The 24228-nt window shown below is 40.3% G+C and overlaps 1 protein-coding gene across 1 annotated transcript; it reads left to right on the top strand.

Moving 5' to 3' along the window:
• The first annotated feature begins 4664 nt into the window (after positions 1-4664).
• Positions 4665-18995, top strand: LOC134065839 (myosin-7-like). The gene is made up of 39 exons (XM_062520932.1): positions 4665-4682; positions 5012-5063; positions 6251-6459; positions 7030-7173; positions 7303-7459; positions 7647-7674; positions 7772-7874; positions 8319-8411; positions 8518-8581; positions 8668-8766; positions 9232-9335; positions 9427-9565; positions 9652-9770; positions 10311-10460; positions 10539-10709; positions 10819-11128; positions 11222-11289; positions 11419-11624; positions 11715-11838; positions 12226-12362; positions 12769-13024; positions 13129-13371; positions 13466-13642; positions 13732-13877; positions 13973-14063; positions 14180-14569; positions 14666-14792; positions 14902-15020; positions 15111-15307; positions 15405-15588; positions 15673-15838; positions 15922-16046; positions 16173-16481; positions 17398-17601; positions 17704-18000; positions 18124-18228; positions 18316-18411; positions 18549-18683; positions 18883-18995. Exons 3-39 carry the CDS (start codon positions 6259-6261, stop codon positions 18901-18903), a joined length of 5805 nt encoding a protein of 1934 aa, XP_062376916.1. The 5' UTR covers positions 4665-4682; positions 5012-5063; positions 6251-6258; the 3' UTR covers positions 18904-18995.
• Positions 18996-24228: the final 5233 nt, after the last annotated feature.

The raw sequence follows: 24228 nt of genomic DNA, 5'->3' as shown, positions 1-24228 counted from the left end.
GTAACTGAAGCGTTCCGTTCTATGTTGCAGCCGGTCGCAGCAGTTACTTATCTCTAGTCAATGGAAGTAGCTACACCAGACGCAACAGTGGCGCGTACATTAAAAAAAAACAGGCCCATCTTCTAAAATGGATTTTACGCGTCGCGAACGGAACGCTTCAGTTACGCGTCGGGTGTAGCTCCCCTGTTAGGCCTTCACAGTCACATTATCGGAACCCTGTGGGTGGCTTCACACTTTCTTTGGTGGGTAACCATGTCTCAACAGTTTTCTTGAGTGAAGTGATAATGTAAGACTCAGATACCTTTAGCTCAACACCTCCTTGACATCTTGGTGCAAACAGCTGAACTAATGTTTCTAGATGGATATGATAAGAGAGGCCAGTGGCCAGCTACTCTGTAGACAAAATATCTACAGTCATATATAATTGATGATTTCCCTGTATGCACAATTTACATTTAATTTCAGATATCTATAGTCTCTTATTTATGAAGTTAATATTACATTTCAGCATAGATAGACACAATGCTTTTTCATTTGTAGATCTGTAAGCACCAAACACTAGCAGCAGCAACACTAGCAGCAGTTGTGTGTGCCGACTCAGACTCTGATTCCAAAGAGCAGCTGCAGTACAAATTCATAATGGTGTGAAGGTACAGTGCTTCAAAGGCCATCTGAAGTTGATAGAGGAATCTGAGATGAAATTCACAGGGTTATCTTTGTCCTCAATGAAACAATGCCAGTGCCAGTAGTGCTTGGTCTAAAAAGAGACAGATGTGGTTGTCTAGTGGTGGACTATAGTTTCCTATCCATAAATAAAAGTTTGGGATGAAAAGTCAGTTTATGTCAGCATTCATTGTCATTGGCTCTATACACAACGGCATTCATTATTTTCAAACACCCAGTAAACAATACAGTTCTACTAAAAAGTTTAAAAATAAAAATCCAAAAAGTACAGATCCAGATGAATTGTTGTTTTCTAACTACATACAGTAGTTATAGATTTAAAAAAAAAAAAACGTAATACAGACCTCACTGAAAGGCTTCCAATCCAAAAACAATGCAATGTGCTTAAAGGAATAGTTCGGCATTTTACACTTTAAGCCCTTTTTCTGTATTGCCTAGCATGAAAACGAGTGTTTGACACAGACATTTTGACGATTGCGCCTGTTTGTGGAATTTGCCAGTTTTAGAATGGAGCTCTGTATGGCTTAACATTGCTCGCTTTGTACAACACTTTGTTAGTTTGCTTGGACCTCATGCCCATGCTCATGCCATGTCTCAGGTGTATTTTTTACAGTCGTGTCACCATTGTCACACACTAACAGGTCCAACGTGATACAGTTGGCAGCTAGCCGGCTCAGCCAAAACCTAAATGGCGGCCGTAGCCGCCACATTTTTCATGACTGATAATGGCTTAAGTCGTCTACAGATGTCTATGTTGTAGGGTAGGCTACTAGATCTCAATACACAATGTTATTATATTAGGCTATGCTGGACAAAGTTCTGTAGGCTACATTTCTCTTCAATGTAGACTGAAGTAGCACTATGCATTGTGAACGTCCAGTAATCTCTGGAAACGGTGGAATGCTGCAATGGCAGTAGGCTAATATTGCGTTCAATGCTGTAAATCCGTCCGTTGCAGAATATTGTAACGCCGAGGAGAGGTTAGGACACCGGGAGGCTTTGATGTCGTTTCAAAACTCACGTTATTTAATCCCTACTCAAGGTACAGACTAGTACACGGGCAGCAGGAGGTGTCCCCTCGAAAACAACAAACGATAGCTGCTAACACTTCTAAATCACGTCAATCACTCCTCAATCACTCGCTAACCACCACACAGCACAACTCACTTGCACACCACTTTCTTCAACTCTGACTCTGATAAAACTTACAAAACGTCTTAGAACCCCTTATTCTAATCCTTCCCCCTATCTATAACTAAGTAGCCCTACGGAATTAGGAAAGTATATGAAAAGATCAAAATTAGGCTACCTTTGCTTCTTCCCCCATTTCATCTCAGCCCGAGAAAACAAAACATCACGGACAGTGCGCGTGCACTTTTAAAAAGGGTTTCCACACAAGTTCAATTTCGCCTCGCGCCCATTGAAAATGAATAGGGAAGCGAAATTCGCTCCGGTAGGGCGAAATGAAGCGAATTCGCCTCATGGGGCGAATCAAAGTTGGCGATCTCCCAACTTTATGCAAATTTGAACCGCTCAGAGCAAATCAGAAGCCTGCGTTGTACACAGAGGCGGGAGTTACAAAAAAATCAGAAAACAATGGCGGCAGCCCGGGCGTAACTGGAAATATTAAATGTGAATTAAGGTTTCTTGACCACTTTTAATGGTTTATTTTGATACGGTTTATTGTTTATGTGCGACATAAATGGGCCTACCGTCAAGTCCTAGAGCAGCAGAGGAAGCTGCAAGTGGACATTTTAATAGAGTTTCTGTTGTTTTATCTATTATCAAAGTATTTTGATCCATTGACTGCTTAGCACGCACAAAAACAATAAATAACATAGACTTGTAGGCTACACATTCAGGAAGAACAGGCCAATATCAATGATTGTAGCCTACTATTTTGAATACAAAACTAAAATATGATTGTACTATTTTGAAAACACTGTAGACATAAACTATGAAACAAATGACCACACATCAACAAAATCAAGTCAAAAATGTCTGTATATCACAGGCTCGAGTGTCACTTTCTTAGGAACAGAAACCTATGGCTGGAGGACACTCCCAAGAGAAGGCTACAGCTGCCACAGGACCTCACTCTGTTTTGTCCCATATCAGCCCATGAACACCACTGTACCCAAAACAATGTTGAAACCACACTCGGTAAGCATAAAGCATTAACATTATCTGCTGGGATTCAGCATATTACCCTGGGTATACAATTGGATTGCAGTGCCTGTTTAGTTGGCTATTTAGCCTAGGCTATAGGCTACATTAAACAGAAGTAAATATCCAGCAGCATAATTAGGCTACAAAATCGTGTTAGTGAGAACAGAAAAGAAAAGAAAAGAAAGATAGGGCTTTACACCACTCTGAACAGAGTATATACAATGAATAGAAATGTAGCCTACTGAGTAAATCAAATAACACTGGACTTTGATTATGGCCATGTCACATCTGTTCATAGTCCTTAGCAAACAAAAGTATACATTTCCTACAGGATTACCACTTATCTGTCTCTCTTCCATGACTCAGTCTGTGAGTTCATGGACATGGATAGAGAAACAAGCTCAGGCATAGACAAGGAAAATATATGATGCATTCAGAGTCCAGACACCTCCTAGTGGGCTTGAGCAGGGCATCACAGGAGTCTGTGTAGCCACCAGCCACAGCAGGTCCTCCCATGCCAATAATATCAACCCTTCAAGAGAGGATGTGATGACGTCCCGACAGTAGTGGTGATGGCTCAAGGACTCTTGACAGCTGAGACTGAACACCATAAGGGTACACACGAGATGGAATGACATGTCTAACATCCCACAGCTCTCTAAATCAGGATTTGGGAGAATAGAGGTCGCGGATCCTGTGATCGCAAATGTCACACTTTCTTTGGTTGTGTACATGTCTTGACCCCAAGGCAAGCTGCTTAACAGTATAAGACCCAGAGGCCTATAGCTCAACACCTCCTTCACTTCATGGTGTGAACAGCTAAATAGCTGAACAACTGTCTCTGGCTTGATAGTATAACCAGTATAATGGATGATTTCTCTTACATTTCATTTCAGATGACTAAAGTCTCTTGTTTATAATCAATATACATTTGAACACAGGAACAAAGCTTTTATATTTGTAGATCTGTAAGCAAAGAAGAGTAAACATGTTATGGTTGTGCGAATCAGTTCAACTTGCAAAACCCAGGTCTTTTTAAATAAATTATGAATTAAGTATTTGTTCTTAATGCATTTTGCAAGTAATTGTCCTGTGTGTTTCAGCAGGATCTGTTTAACACACAGTAGAAGCAGTTGTGTGTGCTTTCTGACCTCTGAGTCCAAACCAGGCAAGATGTTGGTTGTTGGTTGTTATTTGGTTGTTATTAATTATTTGGTTGTTATTAATCCTCAAGAGATAATGACCTCCTGTCCACAAACAAAAGTTTGAGGGGGAAAGAAATCAAGCATCAGTTTATGTCAGCATCCATTGTCCTTGGCTCTATACACATTGCTAATACTTATATCCAAAGAAACAGTGAACAAATGCAATGTACAGTTTAAATATAACAAATCCACAAAAGCGAGATCCAGTTGAATTTCTGTCTTCTAAAATTATAAAGGAATCAAATAAAAAACGTAATAAAGACCTCACTGATTCCAAAATGAAAACTAATGAATGTCCTTTATGTACTGAAAGGACAGCTGACTACAGAAAGCATGCGTGACAAGGTCAGAAATGTATCTCACAATAGCAAACTCCAAATTAGGATAGGGTAATAAGTTCAGGTGTTGGTGATGCTCTGCCAGGCTGTCCCACAGTGCCTGCATGTGCCTGTCCCCTCCTGTCTAGATAAGGCTATTGTTGCCACGTGCCTCCACACTTTTGGCCAGTTGGGAGGGAGACTGGTGGGAGTCGATTATCTGTCCATATTGGGATGGACCCTCCCCTACAAAAAGGGTGAATCAACCATGGCCTCGACAGCAGATACAGCAAAGACCAACCTAGAGGTACTGTAAGTATTCAATCTGCTCCTAAGAGGAGCAGATAGATAGATAGATAGATAGATAGATAGATAGATAGATAGATATACAGGTAGACAGAGAGACAGATAGACAGACAGACAGAGTTAGATGGAGGAGGATAGCCAGAATGCTAAATGGATGAACAGACATTTGCATAGTGGATACAGAGGCATAGCTGACTTCAGTCAGAGTCAGACATACAGTACTGTATGGATCAGTTCAGTTAGCATTCTGTGAAAGGACTCAGAGTGTACCTGCAGCACTGCTGCTGTAACCCTGTGTGATCTGATTGCTTCTTGTCTGTTCACTTGCAGCACGTGACATCATATCTGCGTAACAGAACAAGTGAGGCTTGACCAAAACAAGGTGAGATGCACAACTGAAAATATCACTAAAACAATAGTTACATCCGCCAAGGAGGTTATGTTTTCATCAGGGTCTGTCTGTCTGTCTGTCTGTCTGTCTGTTAGCAAGATAACTAAAAAGTAATGGATGGATTTCGATGAAATTGGGAGTGATCCATATCACCGTTGAGATTCCGGAGCCGTTTATGTTTTTCGCTTTGCAGTGTAATGGCATGGTATGGCCACATGGTGGTGATCTGAATAGTTTAGGTTCAAATGTATGGCAACCTAGGAAGAACAATAGGCGGAGGTTTGCGCTCTCTGAGTGCTTTTCTTGTTCATTTATGTAGCACATTTCATACACAGGGATAATTCAATGTGCTTTACTTTACTTTACTTTACTGTACTTTTTTCGTCCCATTCCATTTAGTGATTTATAAGCATGAAATGTTGTGACTTTTTTTTGTGAAAACCCTAGCTAATGTATTTTGTATCACCTGAAACAGTTTGATGGAATTTTTAGACAGGCATGTGAAAAAGCTCATTGCAGTAATCAATACTGCCTGAGAGTTTTTCTAGATCATGTTTTGACATCACAACTTTTTGAAGTGGCAAAAAGCTGATTTAGTTATTGCTTTCATGTGGCTGTTAACATGTTGATCACTCTCAAGGACAATGTTTAAGATGTTCAATATACTGAGGAACAGATTCAAGAGGATCAGTCAGTAGGTGACAGGGCCACATACATTTGGGTGTCATTAACATAGCTATGAGAAAATCTAATTGTTCTTGACGTTTTGTAGCAGATGTTAACATAGAAGCTCCTCTGTTGTAGGCCTAGTTGTAATTTGAGCCAATTGATAACTACCTGTAAAAAAATGGTAGTCAGAAACCCATCCTCATGAAAACTGAAAACCAAGATATATAAAACCTACTGGTAAATTTCGTATATCCAATTTTGAAAGATCCACTTTATTCATTTCAAATCTTAACTTGAAACAACTTAACAACACTCACCTCAGTATCTTAACAATATTGGCTAAAGGTCTGCCTGTCACATGCTAGTCTTAAGATTTAAAATGTTTTTTTTTATATATATATTCTGACTTGTCACTTGTCAGACATATTGCTATAATCATGCTCTTAATCCATAAAGTCTCATGTTTTCTCTGTGCATGAATTAATTAGTTCGAATAATTTACATTACAGTCTTCACCATGGGTGATGCATTGATGGCAGAGTTTGGGGCGGCGGCCCCATTTCTGAGGAAGTCAGATATGGAGCGTCTGGAGGCCCAGACTCGCCCCTTTGACATTAAGAGGGCCTGCTTCGTGATAGACCCTGAGGTTGAATATGTGAAGGGAGTGGTCCAAAGCAGAGACGGTGACAAAGTCACTGTTCTTACTGAGTTTGATAAGGTAAATCACTATCCTATATATTTTCCCTTTTAGTTGTTCATTGGTCTAGATTGGACCATCTCTAGGCATTTTCCCTGAAATCGCACTGTTCTTACTCTAGAAGCCACTGTTCCCACCCAGTTTGGCCTACCATCAAATGCTTGACCTCTTTGGATCGCTGACACAGTAGTTTCTAGCCTGGTAGTAAACCACACCCTGGAATCTTTCAGATTAAGGATATGGCCACGAATAATGAAAATGGCCCAACTAGTGGGGCAACACCAAGCCAAAGAATGACTACCCAAAATAGGGAATAATTTCACAAAAGTCTCTATTTTTGCATTTACTTTGTTGGCTCAATGGTTGTGTAGAAGATATACAGATGTACTATACATCTGCACAACTAATATTGAATTGAACATGAATATTCAATTTCTATGTATTCTGGTGAATATTTCAGTACCCAATATGTTGCATCTACCTATTGCTACACACTGCAGTGAGATAGACTGCAATATGCTGCAGCAATATGCTGAATAAAGATGAAGGAGAGCATGCTCTGGAGAGACTGATTTTGTTTCTATTACACAGACTGTCACTGTGAAAGATGTAGATGTCCACCAACAAAACCCACCAAAGTATGACAAAATTGAGGACATGGCGATGTTCACCTTTCTGCATGAGCCTGCTGTGCTGTTTAACCTCAAAGAGCGTTACGCAGCCTGGATGATCTACGTGAGTACAAACCCGAGGCTCTGTCCCATAGTAGCAAAATCAACTGACCAAACTTACCATTTCTTTCTGTAGACTTACTCTGTTGCTTCATTTGTTTACATTGGTCATAATCAATATCTATCTGTGCAGACCTACTCTGGGTTGTTCTGTGTAACTGTCAATCCCTACAAGTGGTTGCCAGTGTACGACAGGGAAGTTGTCGCTGCTTACAGAGGCAAGAAAAGATCAGAAGCCCCTCCCCACATCTTTTCCATCTCTGACAATGCTTACCAGTACATGCTGACAGGTAAAGATCTTCTGTTAAAACAACCACCTTAGCACTAAATGCGTATGGAATATATTGAAAATTGATGACAAGGGGTCATAAATGATTCATCATGTTGCATTTAAATTGATAGCATAAATTCATGAATATAATACATATGTATATATCATGTTTTTATATTAACATTTCATGCTTGTACATTACACAGACAGAGAGAACCAGTCTGTCCTTATCACGTGAGTATAATCCAGTCTTTGATTCTAAAATTCTTGTTAACTTGTTGATGAGGGAGTGAACCTTTAAATACTTTTTTTTTTTTTTTTTAACCAACAGCGGAGAATCTGGTGCCGGAAAGACTGTGAACACCAAAAGAGTCATCCAGTACTTTGCTAGCATTGCAGCAACAGGAAAGAAGGACCCCTCTCAGGAGAAAAAGGTAAATTACCTCACTGTGTACTGAACATTATTTCCACTTGGGATGCGTCTCCAAGTAGCCTGGTTTCACCGGACTCACTTCATTAAGAGAGTCTGGGCACTCACAATTGATCAGTGATTCCTAATGCTATTTCCTACTTCGCCTAACCTCTACAAACTGCTAATAAACAGCACTGTATACATATATTCTTCAAACTGCAACTTGTAGATGTTAGCATGTATGACTATTACCTTTTTCCACAACCACTTCTGATTTCAAACCTAACGTCATCCCCTCTCGTTGTTGATTGGCCTGCCATCCTGGTGGCTGAGGAATACACGTTGACAGGAGTCAAACTAGAATCTCAGTAAAATGAAAATGAACAGAGCTAATAGGTGGGCCAAGCGAATCTCCAAGACCTAGCATTAGAAAGGTGAATTTATATGTTGTGTTTAATTTTCCCAGGGCACCCTGGAAGATCAAATCATCCAGTGTAACCCTGCTCTGGAGGCTTTTGGTAACGCCAAGACCATCAGAAATGACAACTCCTCCCGATTCGTAAGCCCTCTTTTGATTTCCAACTCGAAATCCACTCTTGTGAATTCCAACTCAAAATCCACTCTTCTATCACTGCCATATTTAATTTATGTGTCTCTCATGCTAGGGTAAATTCATCCGCATCCACTTCGGTGTGAGTGGCAAGCTGTCCTCAGCAGATATTGAGACCTGTAAGTATATAAGCCCTTTTTGACCGTCTTCATCTGTGGAGACCAAAGCAATAGTTTGAAATTGATAATTACTCTTCAATCCCCAGATCTGCTGGAGAAGTCCCGGGTCACTTTTCAGCTCAAGGCTGAGAGAGACTACCACATCTTCTACCAGATTCTGTCCCAACAGAAACCAGAGCTGTTGGGTGAGAAATGCATGTATATCTCCAGGCATTTGAGTCCATGAAAGTGAAATAAGGGCCTGTGTCCACCAATCACGTTTTTTGCGCCAACGGTAGCTATTTCAATTCAAATTCTATGAAGTTCAGCATTCACAAGACTCAGCGCCCTCAGCAGAAAAAAAGCCCTCGCCGCTGACTATTTTTTTAAACAGCGCTCAGAGTGCTGAAAGTTGAAATCCATTCAACTTCTAGAACAACGCTGGACTTGTAAAAGTCACTTCTCTCTCAATGACCAATCATAATTGAAGAGGGGGAAACCTCGTAACCTTGCAACAAGCGCTGACCAAAGTGCAGATAAAAGGTGGTTGAGGGAGCTGTCAGCACAAAAAACGTGATTGTTGGACACAGGGCCTAAGTGTTTAATTAATTAATTGTTTCCTTAGCTCAGTTATAGTAGCGTTACTTCAACTATGGTCTTGCTTTCTGCAGAGATGTTGTTGATTACCTCCAACCCCTATGACTACGCGTTCATCTCCCAAGGAGAGACACAAGTAGCCTCTATTGTTGATGCTGATGAGCTGATGGCTACTGATGTGAGTAGGCCTGCTTTTACTTTCCCATATACTCATACAGAGATATGTTAGGGGGACGTAATTACTGAATTAAATATTTGATTTGTTACAGGATGCATTTGATGTGCTGGGCTTTACTCAAGAGGAGAAGAACGGTATTTACAAGCTGACTGGTTCCATTATGCACTATGGCAACATGAAGTTCAAGCAGAAGCAGAGAGAGGAGCAGGCAGAGGCTGATGGCACTGAGGGTGTGTAGTAATTTCTGATTTTGGATGTCATACTCACATGATACTGTTAAATATGGACAGAGGTGTAACTGAGTTTTTAATGCCAGATTGCGACAAAGTCGCTTACCTCATGGGCCTGAACTCTGCTGACCTCATCAAGGGTCTGTGTCACCCAAGGGTCAAAGTAGGAAACGAGTGGGTCACCAAAGGACAGAATGTAAATCAGGTAATATCAGAATTCAGCATCTTGTGATATTACAGTTTTGTAAGTATTACTAATGTGTTATGAACAAGGTAGAGCTATAAAAGGTACACTATGCAAGATCTTTACCTAAATGCAGTACAACCTCTACAAAGCCAATTTGATGGTAAACAAATAGGGTAATTGTTCAGGTCGCTACCGACAGAACCAGCAATGTAACTTCAAGAATCGCAAACCCAAAGACATCATTTTGAAACATTACCTTGCCAGTAGATTTAGCTCTTTGGACTTTTCACTTGTTGTTAGTCCTTTGCCTCCATGAGAAGCATTTTCATTGTGTACGGGGGGACAAGCCATGAGAAGTAGGCTATATACAACAGGAACATAAAATATAAATATATTGTGAGTCTAAGGGGAGCTCTAGAGTCGCCAAAAATACTTGAAACTGCATAGTATACCTTTAAATAACAAGGCTGTAACAAGTGTTTAATTCCATCATTAGTACAGCTGCCACACCTTATTCATTGGCATATTCCATGTTCTTCATTACACCTTCATAATTAGGTGTACTACTCTATTGGAGCCCTGTCCAAGTCAGTGTATGAGAAGATGTTCAACTGGATGGTTGTCAAGATCAACCTGACCTTGGACACCAAACAGCCTCGCCAGCACTTCATTGGTGTGCTGGATATTGCTGGATTTGAGATCTTTGATGTGAGTTTTAAAGCTAAGACAAACACTACACTTTTAAACAAAATATATAATACTAATGAGATGCCCATTGTCTTTCAGTTCAACACCTTTGAGCAACTGTGCATCAACTTCACTAATGAGAAGCTGCAGCAGTTCTTCAACCATCACATGTTTGTGCTAGAGCAAGAGGAGTACAAGAAGGAGGGCATTGAGTGGGTGTTCATTGACTTCGGCATGGACTTGGCCGCTTGCATTGAGCTTATTGAGAAAGTGAGTGACTCTTTATTTACTGACATATTTCTTTGAAGGCATAGATCACTATTATTTGTGTGTTTTGTGTGTTTTTAATAATCTTCCTTCCATATTCTTTCCTCCCTAGCCCATGGGTATCATGTCCATCCTTGAAGAGGAATGCATGTTCCCCAAGGCCAGTGATTCAACATTCAAAGCTAAGCTTTATGACAACCACTTGGGCAAAAATGCCTGCTTCCAGAAGCCAAGGATTGTCAAGGGGAGACCAGAGGCCCATTTCTCCCTGGTTCACTATGCTGGCACTGTTGATTATAACATTGGCAACTGGCTGGTGAAGAACAAAGACCCTCTCAATGAGACCGTGGTCGGACTTTTTCAGAAGTCAACTCTTAAGATGTTGTGTGCTCTCTTTGCTGGCTATGCCGGTGCTGACTCAGGTATTCTGTCAATTTTTTCCTAATTAATCCTGTGATATTGATAAATCACCATCAAATGTATGTAAAAAGCTGATGGAGATGGTATTTTTATAGCCCCGGAGGGTGGCGGAGGCAAGAAGAAGAAGGGTTCTTCTTTCCAGACCGTATCTGCCCTTCACAGGGTAAGTGTGACAGGTTAAGTTAACATACTAAATAGTGAATGCATTTACTAGTACTACATATCTTTCTTTTAAGTAAAGATCAATTCTGTGCAGTCCTATTGATATTTGTTTTAATGGTCTGAACAACAGGAGAATCTGAACAAGCTTATGACCAACTTGAGATCAACTCACCCCCACTTTGTGCGCTGCATCATCCCCAACGAGACCAAGACTCCTGGGGCCATGGAGAATCCTCTGGTCATGCACCAGCTGCGCTGTAACGGTGTGCTGGAAGGCATCAGGATCTGCAGAAAGGGCTTCCCCAACAGGATCCAGTATGCAGACTTCAAACAGAGGTAAAATGTGTTTTGGTCCTAATTAGTATACATTTCTTGTAACAATTTTGAGAGAACATGTCTATATCAGGACTTTTATAACCTCTTCAGATACCGTATCCTGAATCCTGCAGCTATCCCTGATGGACAGTTCATTGACAATAAGAAAGGAGCAGAAAAACTGCTTGGATCCCTGGATGTTGACCATGAGCAGTACAGATTTGGACATACTAAGGTGCTTCACAGTGTAATGTTGATAAACCTTCAATAATAAAGTAAAACCTGTGATGCTTTCTGAGGTACATAGGTACCTACTTTTGGTGTCATTAGTTTCATATTGATGGTTTATGGACAAGCGCAGGACTGATTAACACATCAGTCAATTTCATAAACCATGCAGGCTAACCACAATGTAGTTTGATGGTTCAGGTTGGAAACCCCACAACAATGTAAAGAATACTGCAGAAAAAGTGATCATGTTAAAGAGCTTTTTGTCATAAACAACTGGGCTTTGCAGTTTGCAAGGTCTTTGTTTTATTTTCGGCAGAACAATAACACTCTAAAATGCATTTGTTCAGCCTAATAACATTCAATTTTAAACATATAAACTGTTAATTCAAAGGTGTTCTTCAAAGCTGGTCTCCTGGGTGTTCTTGAGGAGATGAGAGACGACCGTCTTGCTCTTATCATCACTGGTATCCAATCAAGAGCAAGAGGCATGCTGGCAAGAATTGAATTCCAGAAGATTGTTGAACGCAGGTAAATAGGTTTACTGATTGAATGAAGGATGTCATTCCACAAAAATGTCCACAGAGAAAGCAAGAAACACTGGTTTAATAATCATTCAAATGTGCAAATAATGTTAGAGTCTACTTCTTTACATTGCATTCTCAGGAAACTATTCTTCATGTCAGGTATACAGGTGAAGTAATTTTAGAATTTGATATTCATTTAATTTTGTTTTACCTAAAACTTCCTTCCATCCATTGCAATTCCATTTGTGTAAGCAACACAACATTGCTTTAAAAAATCAACATGTGTTAAATATGAAGGTGTTGCCACATAAACACACCTAGGACATGTTTTGCTTCTGTTGCTGTTGTTCTGTTTAAAGACAATGAATAATGTTATCTGTTATCTATTTTTTCACCTTTCAAATCTTCAGGGATTCCCTTCTTGTCATTCAGTGGAATGTCCGTGCTTTCATGGGTGTCAAGAATTGGCCCTGGATGAAGATGTACTTCAAGATCAAGCCCCTGCTGAAGTCTGCTGAGTCTGAGAAAGAGATGGCAAACATGAAGGAAGAATTCCTGAAGCTGAAGGAGGCCTATGCCAAATCTGAGGCTCGTAGAAAAGAGCTGGAGGAGAAAATGGTTTCGATTGTCCAAGAGAAAAATGACCTCCAACTTCAAGTCCAGACTGTGAGTATACTCTACAATTTAACCAGCAACTATTTATTACTCAAAGTTAAATTATAAACTTAAATATTAATGAAAGATCGACAATCTACAACACTTCATTACAGGAACAAGACAGTCTTTGTGATGCTGAGGAACGATGTGAAGGGCTGATCAAGAGCAAGATCCAGCTTGAGGCCAAATCCAAGGAGCTGACTGAGAGACTGGAAGATGAAGAAGAGATGAATTCAGAGCTCACTGCAAAGAAGAGGAAATTGGAGGATGAGTGCTCTGAGCTTAAGAAGGATATTGATGATCTGGAGCTCACTCTAGCTAAAGTAGAGAAAGAGAAGCATGCCACTGAGAATAAGGTCAGCAGAACTGAAAATAACCAAGGAAAATGTTACTAATCAAGTCAAGTAATTAAGTAATCAATCGTTTGACAATGGTCGACTTTACCTTTAGGTTAAAAACCTGACAGAAGAGATGGCAGCTCTTGATGAAATCATTGCCAAGCTGACCAAGGAGAAGAAAGCACTGCAGGAGGCTCATCAGCAAACACTGGATGACCTTCAGAGTGAGGAGGACAAAGTCAACACTCTGACTAAGGCCAAAACCAAGCTGGAACAGCAAGTTGATGATGTAGGCAATAAAACCAACAGGCACCTATTTCTCACTGCATGGATATAATAAAGACACTTAAACAATTCCTTTTTTTTTATCCTCAATAGCTTGAAGGGTCCCTGGAACAGGAAAAGAAACTTAGGATGGATCTTGAAAGAGCTAAGAGGAAGCTTGAGGGTGACTTAAAGTTGACCCAGGAAAGTCTTATGGACTTGGAGAATGACAAACAACAGCTAGAAGAGCGGATGAAGAAGTATGTACAAATCAGACAGTCATCTATAATAAATAACAAACACATTTTAAAATGCATATATTCTATTGACATTTTCATTGGCTGTTTCAATACAGGAAAGACTTTGAGATCAGTCAACTTAATAGCAAGATTGAAGATGAACAAGCTATGGCTGCCCAGCTCCAGAAGAAACTGAAGGAGCTGCAGGTAAATGGAGAATAAACACTATTAAGAAATAAAACATAACATTTTGTGAAAACATATATATATATTTCTCACAGAAATAAATAAATAAAATATACTTCCGATTTTACTTTCCTTAGGCTCGCATTGAGGAGCTGGAGGAAGAGCTGGAAGCTGAGAGAGCTGCCCGAGCCAAAGTGGAGAAGCAGCGGGCAGACCTGGCCAGAGAGCTGGAGGAGATCAGTGAGAGGCTGGAGGAGGCTGGAGGTGCCACTGCTGCCCAGATTGAGATGAACAAGAAGAGGGAGGCTGAGTTCCAGAAGCTGCGCAGAGATCTTGAAGAGTCCACTCTGCAACATGAGGCCACTGCTTCCACACTGAGGAAGAAGCACGCAGACAGTGTAGCTGACCTCGGGGAGCAGATTGACAACCTTCAGAGAGTAAAACAAAAGCTTGAGAAGGAGAAGAGTGAGCTCCGTCTGGAGTTGGACGATATTGTCTCCAACATGGAGCAGGTCTCCAAAGCCAAGGTTTGTATAAAATGTATAAAAACAAGAACCTGTATAATATGTCTCACTGGATTCTCTATATTGACAGCTGACAAACGTTTTGTACCATTTTATCAGACAAACTTGGAGAAGATGTGCAGAACACTGGAGGACCAGATGAGTGAATATAGAACTAAGGCTGAGGAAGGCCAGCGTTCCATCAATGACTTCACCATGCAGAGAGCCAAGCTTCAAACTGAAAATGGTAAGTCAAAATGGTAAAACCATACTATTAATTTGATACATGTATCAAGGAAAAAAAAAAAAAAGAAAAGAAGCATTATCATTGAAATACAAATATTCTGTTAATCAAGGTGAGCTTTCAAGACAGTTGGAAGAGAAAGACTCACTTGTTTCTCAACTGACAAGAGGCAAACAGTCCTACACGCAGCAGGTTGAGGATCTTAAGAGGCAACTTGAAGAGGAAGTGAAGGTATTCATAACTGACTTTCAGGAGAATCTTTCAGTTGTTAGACTACAGCTATGACATATCTGATGGACTTGTATCTGATCCTATCCACAGGCTAAGAATGCACTAGCCCATGCAGTGCAGTCTGCACGCCATGATGCTGACCTCTTGAGAGAGCAGTATGAGGAGGAGCAAGAGGCCAAGGCTGAGTTGCAGCGCAGTCTCTCCAAGGCCAACTCTGAGGTGGCTCAGTGGAGAACCAAGTATGAAACAGATGCCATCCAGAGGACTGAGGAGCTGGAAGATGCCAAGTAAGGCCCTGGGGAACTGACAGTATGATTTGTAGAAAATCAATGGTTAGACATGGCCTGTACATTTGTCACTCACTTTCAATTTATTTTTCCCCAGGAAAAAGCTGGCTCAGCGTCTGCAAGATGCAGAGGAAGCTGTGGAGGCTGTCAATGCCAAATGCTCCTCCCTGGAGAAAACTAAGCATAGACTGCAGAATGAGATTGAAGATCTCATGGTAGATGTGGAGAGATCCAATTCTGCTGCTGCTGCTCTTGACAAGAGACAGAGAAACTTTGATAAGGTGAGAAAACAGCAAAATGTTCCAAACACCTATATTCCTTCACATGATTTTCAGATTTACCATGAAAGATTTTCCCCTTAACAGGTCTTGGCTGAGTGGAAGCAGAAATATGAAGAGTCCCAGACTGAGCTGGAGAGCGCCCAGAAAGAGACCAGATCTCTTGGCACTGAGCTCTTCAAACTCAAGAACTCTTATGAGGAATCTTTGGATCACCTTGAGACCATGAAGAGGGAGAACAAAAATCTTCAAGGTCTGTTTAATCCTCCCTGAAGACAAAATGTATATGATTGTCAGTGACATCACACAAGTAACTAATCTTTGTCTGCTTTCCAGAGGAAATTTCTGATCTCACTGAGCAACTTGGTGAGACTGGAAAGAGCATTCATGAGCTTGAGAAGGCCAGGAAGACTCTTGAGCAAGAGAAGGCGGAGATCCAGACTGCCCTAGAGGAAGCTGAGGTACATTCATAAAGATAAAAATAATCAGAAAACTGGTCTCCCTCATTCCAAGGTATCATAGAATGCTTGTTTTTTTTCACAGAAATCAATAACTAAGTAGATTATCATGTTTCTATATCTCCACAGGGTACCCTTGAACATGAGGAGGGTAAGATCCTCAGAGCTCAGCTGGAGTTCAATCAGGTCAAAGCTGACATTGAGCGCAAACTTACTGAGAAGGATGAGGAGATGGAGCAGGCCAAAAGGAACCAGCAGAGAGTGGTGGATACCCTGCAGAGCTCCCTGGAGTCTGAGACTCGCAGCAGGAATGAGGCTCTTAGAGTGAAGAAGAAGATGGAGGGAGACCTCAATGAGATGGAGATCCAGCTCAGCCAGGCCAACAGGCAGGCAGCTGAGGCCCAGAAGCAGCTCAAGGGTCTCCATGGACATATGAAGGTAAAACAATGCAGCACACAGAGCTCCGTAATCCCATTGACAGTAAAGACATCACTAACTGCATAGGTGTTATGAGTGCATTCCTAAAGTAAACGTAACAGCTATTATTACACAGTTCTTCATAGTGCTGCAGAAAGTTCCATTCACAAGAATGGACCTACCCAATGTTTGGAAGTCTGTTAAATCTATTTATTCCACTGCTTGGTTGAATTCCCTACGTTCTATACGGGGGTGCATTAACCGTATGCACACCTATGAAGTAGTTCCAATTTGTTGGGCGTATCACATTTGTATATTAATTCGCCAAACTCGTTGTGAAGTTTAAATGAACTGCCAGAATGCATCCAAGCTGTAAAATACAGACGTTCAAAACATAGTAAGATTTAGCATATGACGGAGGTGGTTTTTAACTAGTTGGATGGCAGTACGCTAAGTAAAATAGTGATGTTTTCAAAGTTAACGTTCATCAGAATCCTGGGATATGCCCGCTTGACAACGGAAGAGATAGAACCAAAGATCCTCCATAGCAACCATCCATTTAGAATTAGTAACGGCAGTTTGTCCTTTAAGTTGAGAAATTAGTTCAAATGTATCTTGGAAAAGTAGTTCTACAAACAAGACAGCTCTAGCGATTAAAACATTTAAATTATAACCGGAGATGAACGCAAGGCAAGTGACAACAGTGGAATAAGCAGGATAATGGACTTTACGCCATTTGATTATTCAAAGTCAATACTGACCTGAAGCACTTTTTGCTCATTCTCTACCAAAGACTTCCCTCATATATTTTTCTATCTTCTCTACTAATTTACTGATGGTTGTGCATGTAGTCAAAGGTATCAACAATGTTTGGTTGTACAGTATATTAGCAACCTGGAGATTACATGGTTACATTTCTAACATGTGTACATTGCAGGATTCCCAACTGCAGCTGGATGACGCTCTACGTAATAATGATGATCTCAAAGAGAACACTGCTATTGTGGAGAGACGCAGCAATCTTCTGCAGGCTGAACTGGATGAGCTCAGGTCCCTGGTGGAGCAGACTGAGAGAGGCAGGAAACTGGCTGAACAGGAGCTGCTGGACGTCAGTGAGAGGGTGCAGCTGCTGCACTCTCAGGTAAAATCTTAAATTGGTGCTTTTCAGATTTATTCATATAACAGAGATTATTTCACAATGTGACACGGACCATCGTGAAAATTCCTGTCTTGTCACACATAGAACACCAGCCTGCTGAACCAGAAGAAGAAGCTGGAGGGTGATACATCCCAGTTGTCGAATGAAGTAGAGGAGGCTGTGCAGGAGTGCAGGAATGCAGAGGAAAAGGCCAAGAAGGCCATCACTGATGCTGCCATGATGGCAGAGGAGCTGAAGAAGGAGCAGGACACCAGTGCTCACCTGGAGCGCATGAAGAAGAACATGGAGCAGACCATCAAGGACCTGCAGCACCGTCTGGATGAAGCTGAACAAATCGCCATGAAGGGTGGCAAGAAGCAGATCCAGAAACTGGAGGCCAGGGTGAGTGCTGTGTTTTTGCTTAAGAGTTCTTCCTGATAATCAGTGATTAACTACATATACCACCATATGTACAGTACATATATCACCATTAGTTCAACATTTGCTTAATGTATCTACATTTAGGTGAGAGAGCTGGAAAGTGAGGTGGAAATGGAGCAACGTAAGGCCGGTGATTCTGTGAAAGGAATCCGTAAATATGAGCGCCGCATCAAGGAGCTCACCTATCAGGTATATTCAATTATACCATATATCAAACACACTTTTTAAAATACATAATGCTAGATGCTAAAATTCACCCACCTCTCCCATCTGTAGACTGAGGAAGACAAAAAGAATTTGCATCGTCTTCAGGATCTGGTGGACAAACTGCAGCTGAAGGTCAAGTCCTACAAGAGAACATCAGAGGAGGCTGTAAGTGACATTCTCTTCTCCCTAGTGTTCCCTTCTCTTCCTTATTTTATCTGTTATCAAAGTTGTTTAATCAATTAACTGCTGAACGTGCAAATACACAATGAACAAAATACAACTTATTTCTGTGCGCATTTCAGGAAGAGCAGGCCAATAGCAACATGAGCAAGTTCCGCAAGCTGCAGCATGAGCTGGATGAGGCTGAGGAGAGAGCTGACATAGCTGAGTCTCAGGTCAACAAGATGAGATCTAAGACTCGTGATGCAGGTGGCAAGGTGAGAGCCACAGTTGCACTGTATTTGCCGTCTTTGCCAGCACTTGGCTCTTCCACAGTGTTTAAAGTCATTCAGAATGATCAGCCATAGCCAATTTTGCTGGTAAAACGCGAAAGTGGCTGGTAGTTCATTTTAATCCTAATCATATTTATCCACATATCACTGGCAATATTTGTAACTTTTATTTGCTCTATTACAGAAAGGACACGATGAAGAATGAAGCGCTCATGACGGACTTGTCTGAAAAGCTCTTGTTTGCAGTGTTTTAGTTTTCAGTATGGAATGCATTCCAATACAATCACTTAAAAAGTGTTTCCGCTGTTTGTATGTTCACTACTAAACTAAGGGTTTTTCTCCTTTTGATGATGCTATGAAGGGAATCGGCCCATTATGAACTTCATTAGACAGACAGTCATGACTGCTGGGAGGGACCAAATCAGCAGTATCTGACAAGCTCACTCTCTCTGCCTAATACAGGCACAACACTTGAAATGCCACTTAGTCAGTATAAAGTACACTGCAAAAAAAGTGTTATTAATCTTATGTTAAGATAAAAAAAAACGATATTGTTCTTATTATGAAAATACTTACTTACTTAATTTAGATTTTAAATTATTTCAAGGCATTTTATCTAAACAAATTTATCAGCAAAACTTATGATAAGACAACTTAAAGGCTAAATGTCCGCTAAATGTAACGATAATTTGTTGCAAAGACATACATTTAAATAATTTATTACGGCACTTCTCAAGTGTAGGGGGACCCGAGAGCAAAGCTCCTTTAGTGCTGCTTTGAAATAAGTCAAACTCTTGAAATGGTGAAATGGTTTCACCAGGAAGCAGGTGGTCAGTCTCTTTATGCTAAAAACAATATCATCTAGATTTTATTTATCTCAACATACTGAGATTTGGTTAGATAAACAGTTTTTGCAGTGCACTGCATTCAGCTGGAACAAGTGGCACAGATATAGTCAACCCCTACCCTCTAGACATACAATACATGAGTGTGCACACACACACACACACACACACACACACACACACACACACACACACACACACACACACACACATATTTGAAGTCTGAGGTTTTGAAAGAAGTGAGATCCCCTCTTCAACAGTCAGGTTTCTTTAGCCTCTCATATATAAGGTGCAAAATGCAGAAGTAGCCTTCGCCTACTCAGTCTCTGACTCTTCTGTTTCCAATTCAAGCACTCTCATTCAATACCACAGCCACATATACTAATGTATTTAGCATTATCTGTTAAGAGTGAGGGTATTTATAAAAAAATAAGAACTGTCATAATATTCAACATCTTGACCAACTTGATGGTTAAAACAATGTTCGTCAATAGCTCTTAGAGGAACACTTTAGACAGTCATTGCTAAAATTCCCTAGCCTGGCTAGCGCCTACCAATTCTCAAATGAGACGTGGTCTGGCAACCAGACATTTATTTTCTCGTATTTGGAAAAAATGCCCAGATCCGTTCAAAAAATATCCCAGACATCACTGAAACATATCAGGCTTTCTCCCATGAGCTGCGTGAAGAACAATGGATCAATAGACATGTGTAGTTAGATGGTAATGTTATGAGAAAAAACACTGTTTACTTGAGAATGGGTGTGGTGTCTAAAACTCTATAGTGTTGTTGTTAGTCTACAACTATGTACAAATACATTACATTATAATGAAAGCATGATCAGACTGTTGCCCACATTACAAGTATTAATTCAAGACCAAACATGAATGTAGTACATTCACAACATAGATTTACAGAGATTTCATTTGAAAAAAAAAAACATGAGTTTGTTTTAGACAATGACTAACCATCATATCTCAAATTAAATGTAAAACAAAAAATCTGCTGTTTCAATCACCATCTTGACTAAGAAGCGACCTGTGGACCACTGTTATGGGGTGTGAGGTGCATATAGTGATGTCCTGCCCACATTGATGCTGCAGTGTTGGATACATGGCCAGGGACCACCTGCAATACCTTCACAGACCACCAGAGCACTCCCCTGCCTGAAGCCTATCAAAGCTCAAATTGATGGATAATCGTTCATCATGGAAAAATTCCGAAATACATACTTGAGATTCTACTAAGCTATTACTGAAATACCACTGATTTATTATGATAGATAATGAATAAATACATATTGATTAAGACGGTTGATTAATCATAATCAGTTTGACAATCTCTTCTACTACAATCTTCAAATTGTATGATTAATAATGACGGCTAAAATTGTACCCACTGGTTCAAGCAGATTTGCATAGACCCTTTCAACTGCAGATGTGCCATTCCTAGGGCATTTCTGGTGGCACATAAAACAAACAACATTGCGCTAGTGGAAAATAAGGAACAAACAAACCAAAAAGTCAATATATTTTGTATAGCATTACGGTAATGTCTGATTGATTTTAATGTCAGTGTTGTGATGGTTCTGAACATGTCAACCGAAAATCCTCTAGGAAAAGACTGAAAGGGTCTATACAAAATAATAAACACTACTTGGAGTAACTATCTCAGGAACTATCAGAATTTTAGGAGATTCCAAGTCTGCTTGGGAATAACTATCACAATGTTAAGAAATATCCAACTCTACTGAAGTGATAAAAGGGAGAAAGGTCTTTATAAAATAGTCATCAATCTGTACTATTTTGAAAACACTGAAGACATAACCTATGAATATAAACAAAGTATCAAACCCATTGACAAAGCCAAATCAAGAATTATATCACAGCACATGCTTTACTTATCAAAGCCTGCTTACTTTTACACCTTGAAATCTTCTGTTGTATTGACACTGAACTGTGAGGGTCCACCTCAAGGACCAGAAAAATCTTCTATTTCGGCTCTTTCAGTATGCAGTACAGGGTACTCCTGTATGACAAAGTCAGAAAGAGAGAAATAGTATAAATACACAATATTAGTACACTGTAAATACACAGTATCTAAAATAGCAAAGATAAATACAGAGCATTTAAGTAAAGCCATTTTTAAACATGTAAGGTGTTTTTTCATCACTTCTTCTACTACACTGACCTTAAATAAAGTGAACTCATGTAGTACGGGGTAAAAACAGGAAGAATTGTTCCACGTCCTTGTGCTTGTCTTAGGCTGATCCTACACTGAAATGCCTGTGTACTGAAATGAATGCTCTGGCTCTGGTCACAGAGGAGGAGTCTGTTGGCTGCTGCTCCACTGAGATTCTATAAGGAGATGACAAGGTAACACCTGTTGTGCTACACAGCTCAACACACACACACACACACACACACACACACACACACACACACACACACACACACACACACACACACACACACACACACACACACACACACACACACACACACACACACACACACACACACCTAGGTCATCTATACCCATTTCCATGTCTGTGGAAGGTGATGGACAGAAGACTGCTGTTTCTTGAAATCTTGACATCTTAAGCCCTCCTACAGTAATGTACTTGCATAATGACAATAAAGCTGAATCTAATTTAATGTAACCCTAAACTGAATATGTTAGCAGCCTCCTTGGATGATAAAATCCATATCAAAACTTTTCAGAAATAACGTAATTTCATTGAAGCATATCTTCATTTAATTTCAGTAATTACTGAAGATCAAAATGCTTACCATCAACAAATACAATATGTAACTAACCAACGTCCAGGGGCACCACAATATATTTTTTTCTCTTCTGGTTTAATAAGTTGTAACCCAAGACACCATGGAGAATTAAAGGGAGTATAAGAATAAGAATCCACGCCTTGATGTCTGTTGCATCTGCAAGACCATCTGTTGCAGATTAGATTTAAACATTTCTCAGTCTCTATGACATTTAGCAAGAATTTCACAGGGTTATCTTTGTACTCAAGGACAAAGGAAAGGAGGCATGCATGTGCATGATAAACAGAACAGCACAAGGCCTTCAAGTCACTCTCTTAGCAACTTGAGGGACAGCAACAGATCCATAAGTCTAAATGGCCAGACGACACCAAAGAGAGGGCAATGCAGTGCAACTGAACCTCACTCATCTGTTCTGTCCCACAAACTGTAGCCTAGGAACACCACTGAAGACAAAACATACATCTACTGTATTTGTGAAATTAATGAACTGTCAAAAAATGTTGCATTAGTGTCTGTTAAGTGTTAAACAGTATGCTAATTTTTTTTTTCCAAATACATCAAACAAAATCAGATATCGTGCAATACATAATTACAAGGCCTCTTCAGATATATCTATTTCATGTAGTAGTAGTCAAAATTAAGGCGCTTACATGAATGGTAGTGTTGTGGTTCTTTGTGAGGGGTCAAAGGTCACTTTTTCACAATAGGAGACCATGAAACAAACCTAATACAATTAAAAAAGAGTGTTTAATACACCTCCATAGGCAGAGCATATACGGATGAGTTACATGTATTGAGTAAATCCAACAACTTCGATGATGACCATGCCAGATCTGTTCATGGTCCTTAGCAAACAAAACTGTAAGAGTCCCACAGGGTTACCACTGCTCTGTAACTCGGCCATGGCTCAGTGAATTCGTGTGGACATGGGTAGAGAAACAAGCTCATGCATACAAAAGGAAACTTTATGATGCATTCAGTCAAAACACTTCCCGGTGTGTTTGACCTGGGTGTCACGGGAGTCCATATAGCCACTTGCCACAGCGAGTCTGTCTGTCAATGCCAATAATACCCATCCTTCAGGAGGTGGGACGTCCTGCTGGCAGTGGTGGTGATTGCTCAAGGACTCTAGACAGCTGAGGGTCCCCGCAAGAGTCACACAGGACATCGAATGGCATGTCCAACATCTCACAGTTATCTATACTGTGACCTTACATGACCTTACATAACTATGTCTTACAGTGGGTGAAAAAAAATCACCTTCACTCTTAGGCCTTCACAGTCACATTATCGGAACCCTGTGGGTGGCTTGGCTTCACACTTTCTTTGGTGGGTAAACATGTCTCAACAGTTTTCTTGATCCCAAGTGATAATGTAAGACTCAGATTCCTTTGGCTCAACACCTCCTTGACATCTTGGTGCAAACAGCTGAACTAGTGTTTCTAGAAGGATATGATAAGAGAGGCCAGTGGCCAGCTATCCTGTAGAGATAATATCTTCAGTAATATAATTGATGATTTCCCTGTATGCACAATTTACATCTAATTTCAGATACAGTATCTGTAGTCCCTTATTCATTAAGTTAATACTACATTTCAGCATAGACACAATGCTTTTTCATTTGTAGATCTGTAAGCACCAAACCCCAATCTTCTAATTTTTAAATAAAATAAGGATAAGTGTCTGCTCTTACCTTGTCAATATTACAGCAACGACTGTAAAATGAAGGAGAGAGAAGAGAATTAAATGTGCTGCCTAGATCATTAATTGGAACATTTACTTAATAAAACATTTATGTGTGCACATTTATGTATGTGTGCATGCATCTGCTTGCCTGCATTTGTGTGTGTGTTTTATGTGTCTCTATGTGTGTATGTTCACTTGCGAGTGTGTGGGTAA

Source organism: Sardina pilchardus, chromosome 19, assembly GCF_963854185.1.
Source record: "Sardina pilchardus chromosome 19, fSarPil1.1, whole genome shotgun sequence".
Taxonomy (NCBI): Eukaryota; Metazoa; Chordata; class Actinopteri; order Clupeiformes; family Clupeidae; genus Sardina; species Sardina pilchardus.
Note: the sequence above shows the minus strand (reverse complement) of the source record. Positions and strands in the feature narration are given on the sequence as shown.

Bases quoted from the DNA above. Each gene is read 5' to 3' on its own strand.
- LOC134065839 (XM_062520932.1), top strand. From the start codon at position 6,259: ATGGGTGATGCATTGATGGCAGAGTTTGGGGCGGCGGCCCCATTTCTG. The intron at 13,643-13,731 runs GTAGGCAATAAA...TATCCTCAATAG, and splicing joins TGGAACAGCAAGTTGATGAT to CTTGAAGGGTCCCTGGAACA. The intron at 18,001-18,123 runs GTGAGTGCTGTG...ATCTACATTTAG, and splicing joins TCCAGAAACTGGAGGCCAGG to GTGAGAGAGCTGGAAAGTGA.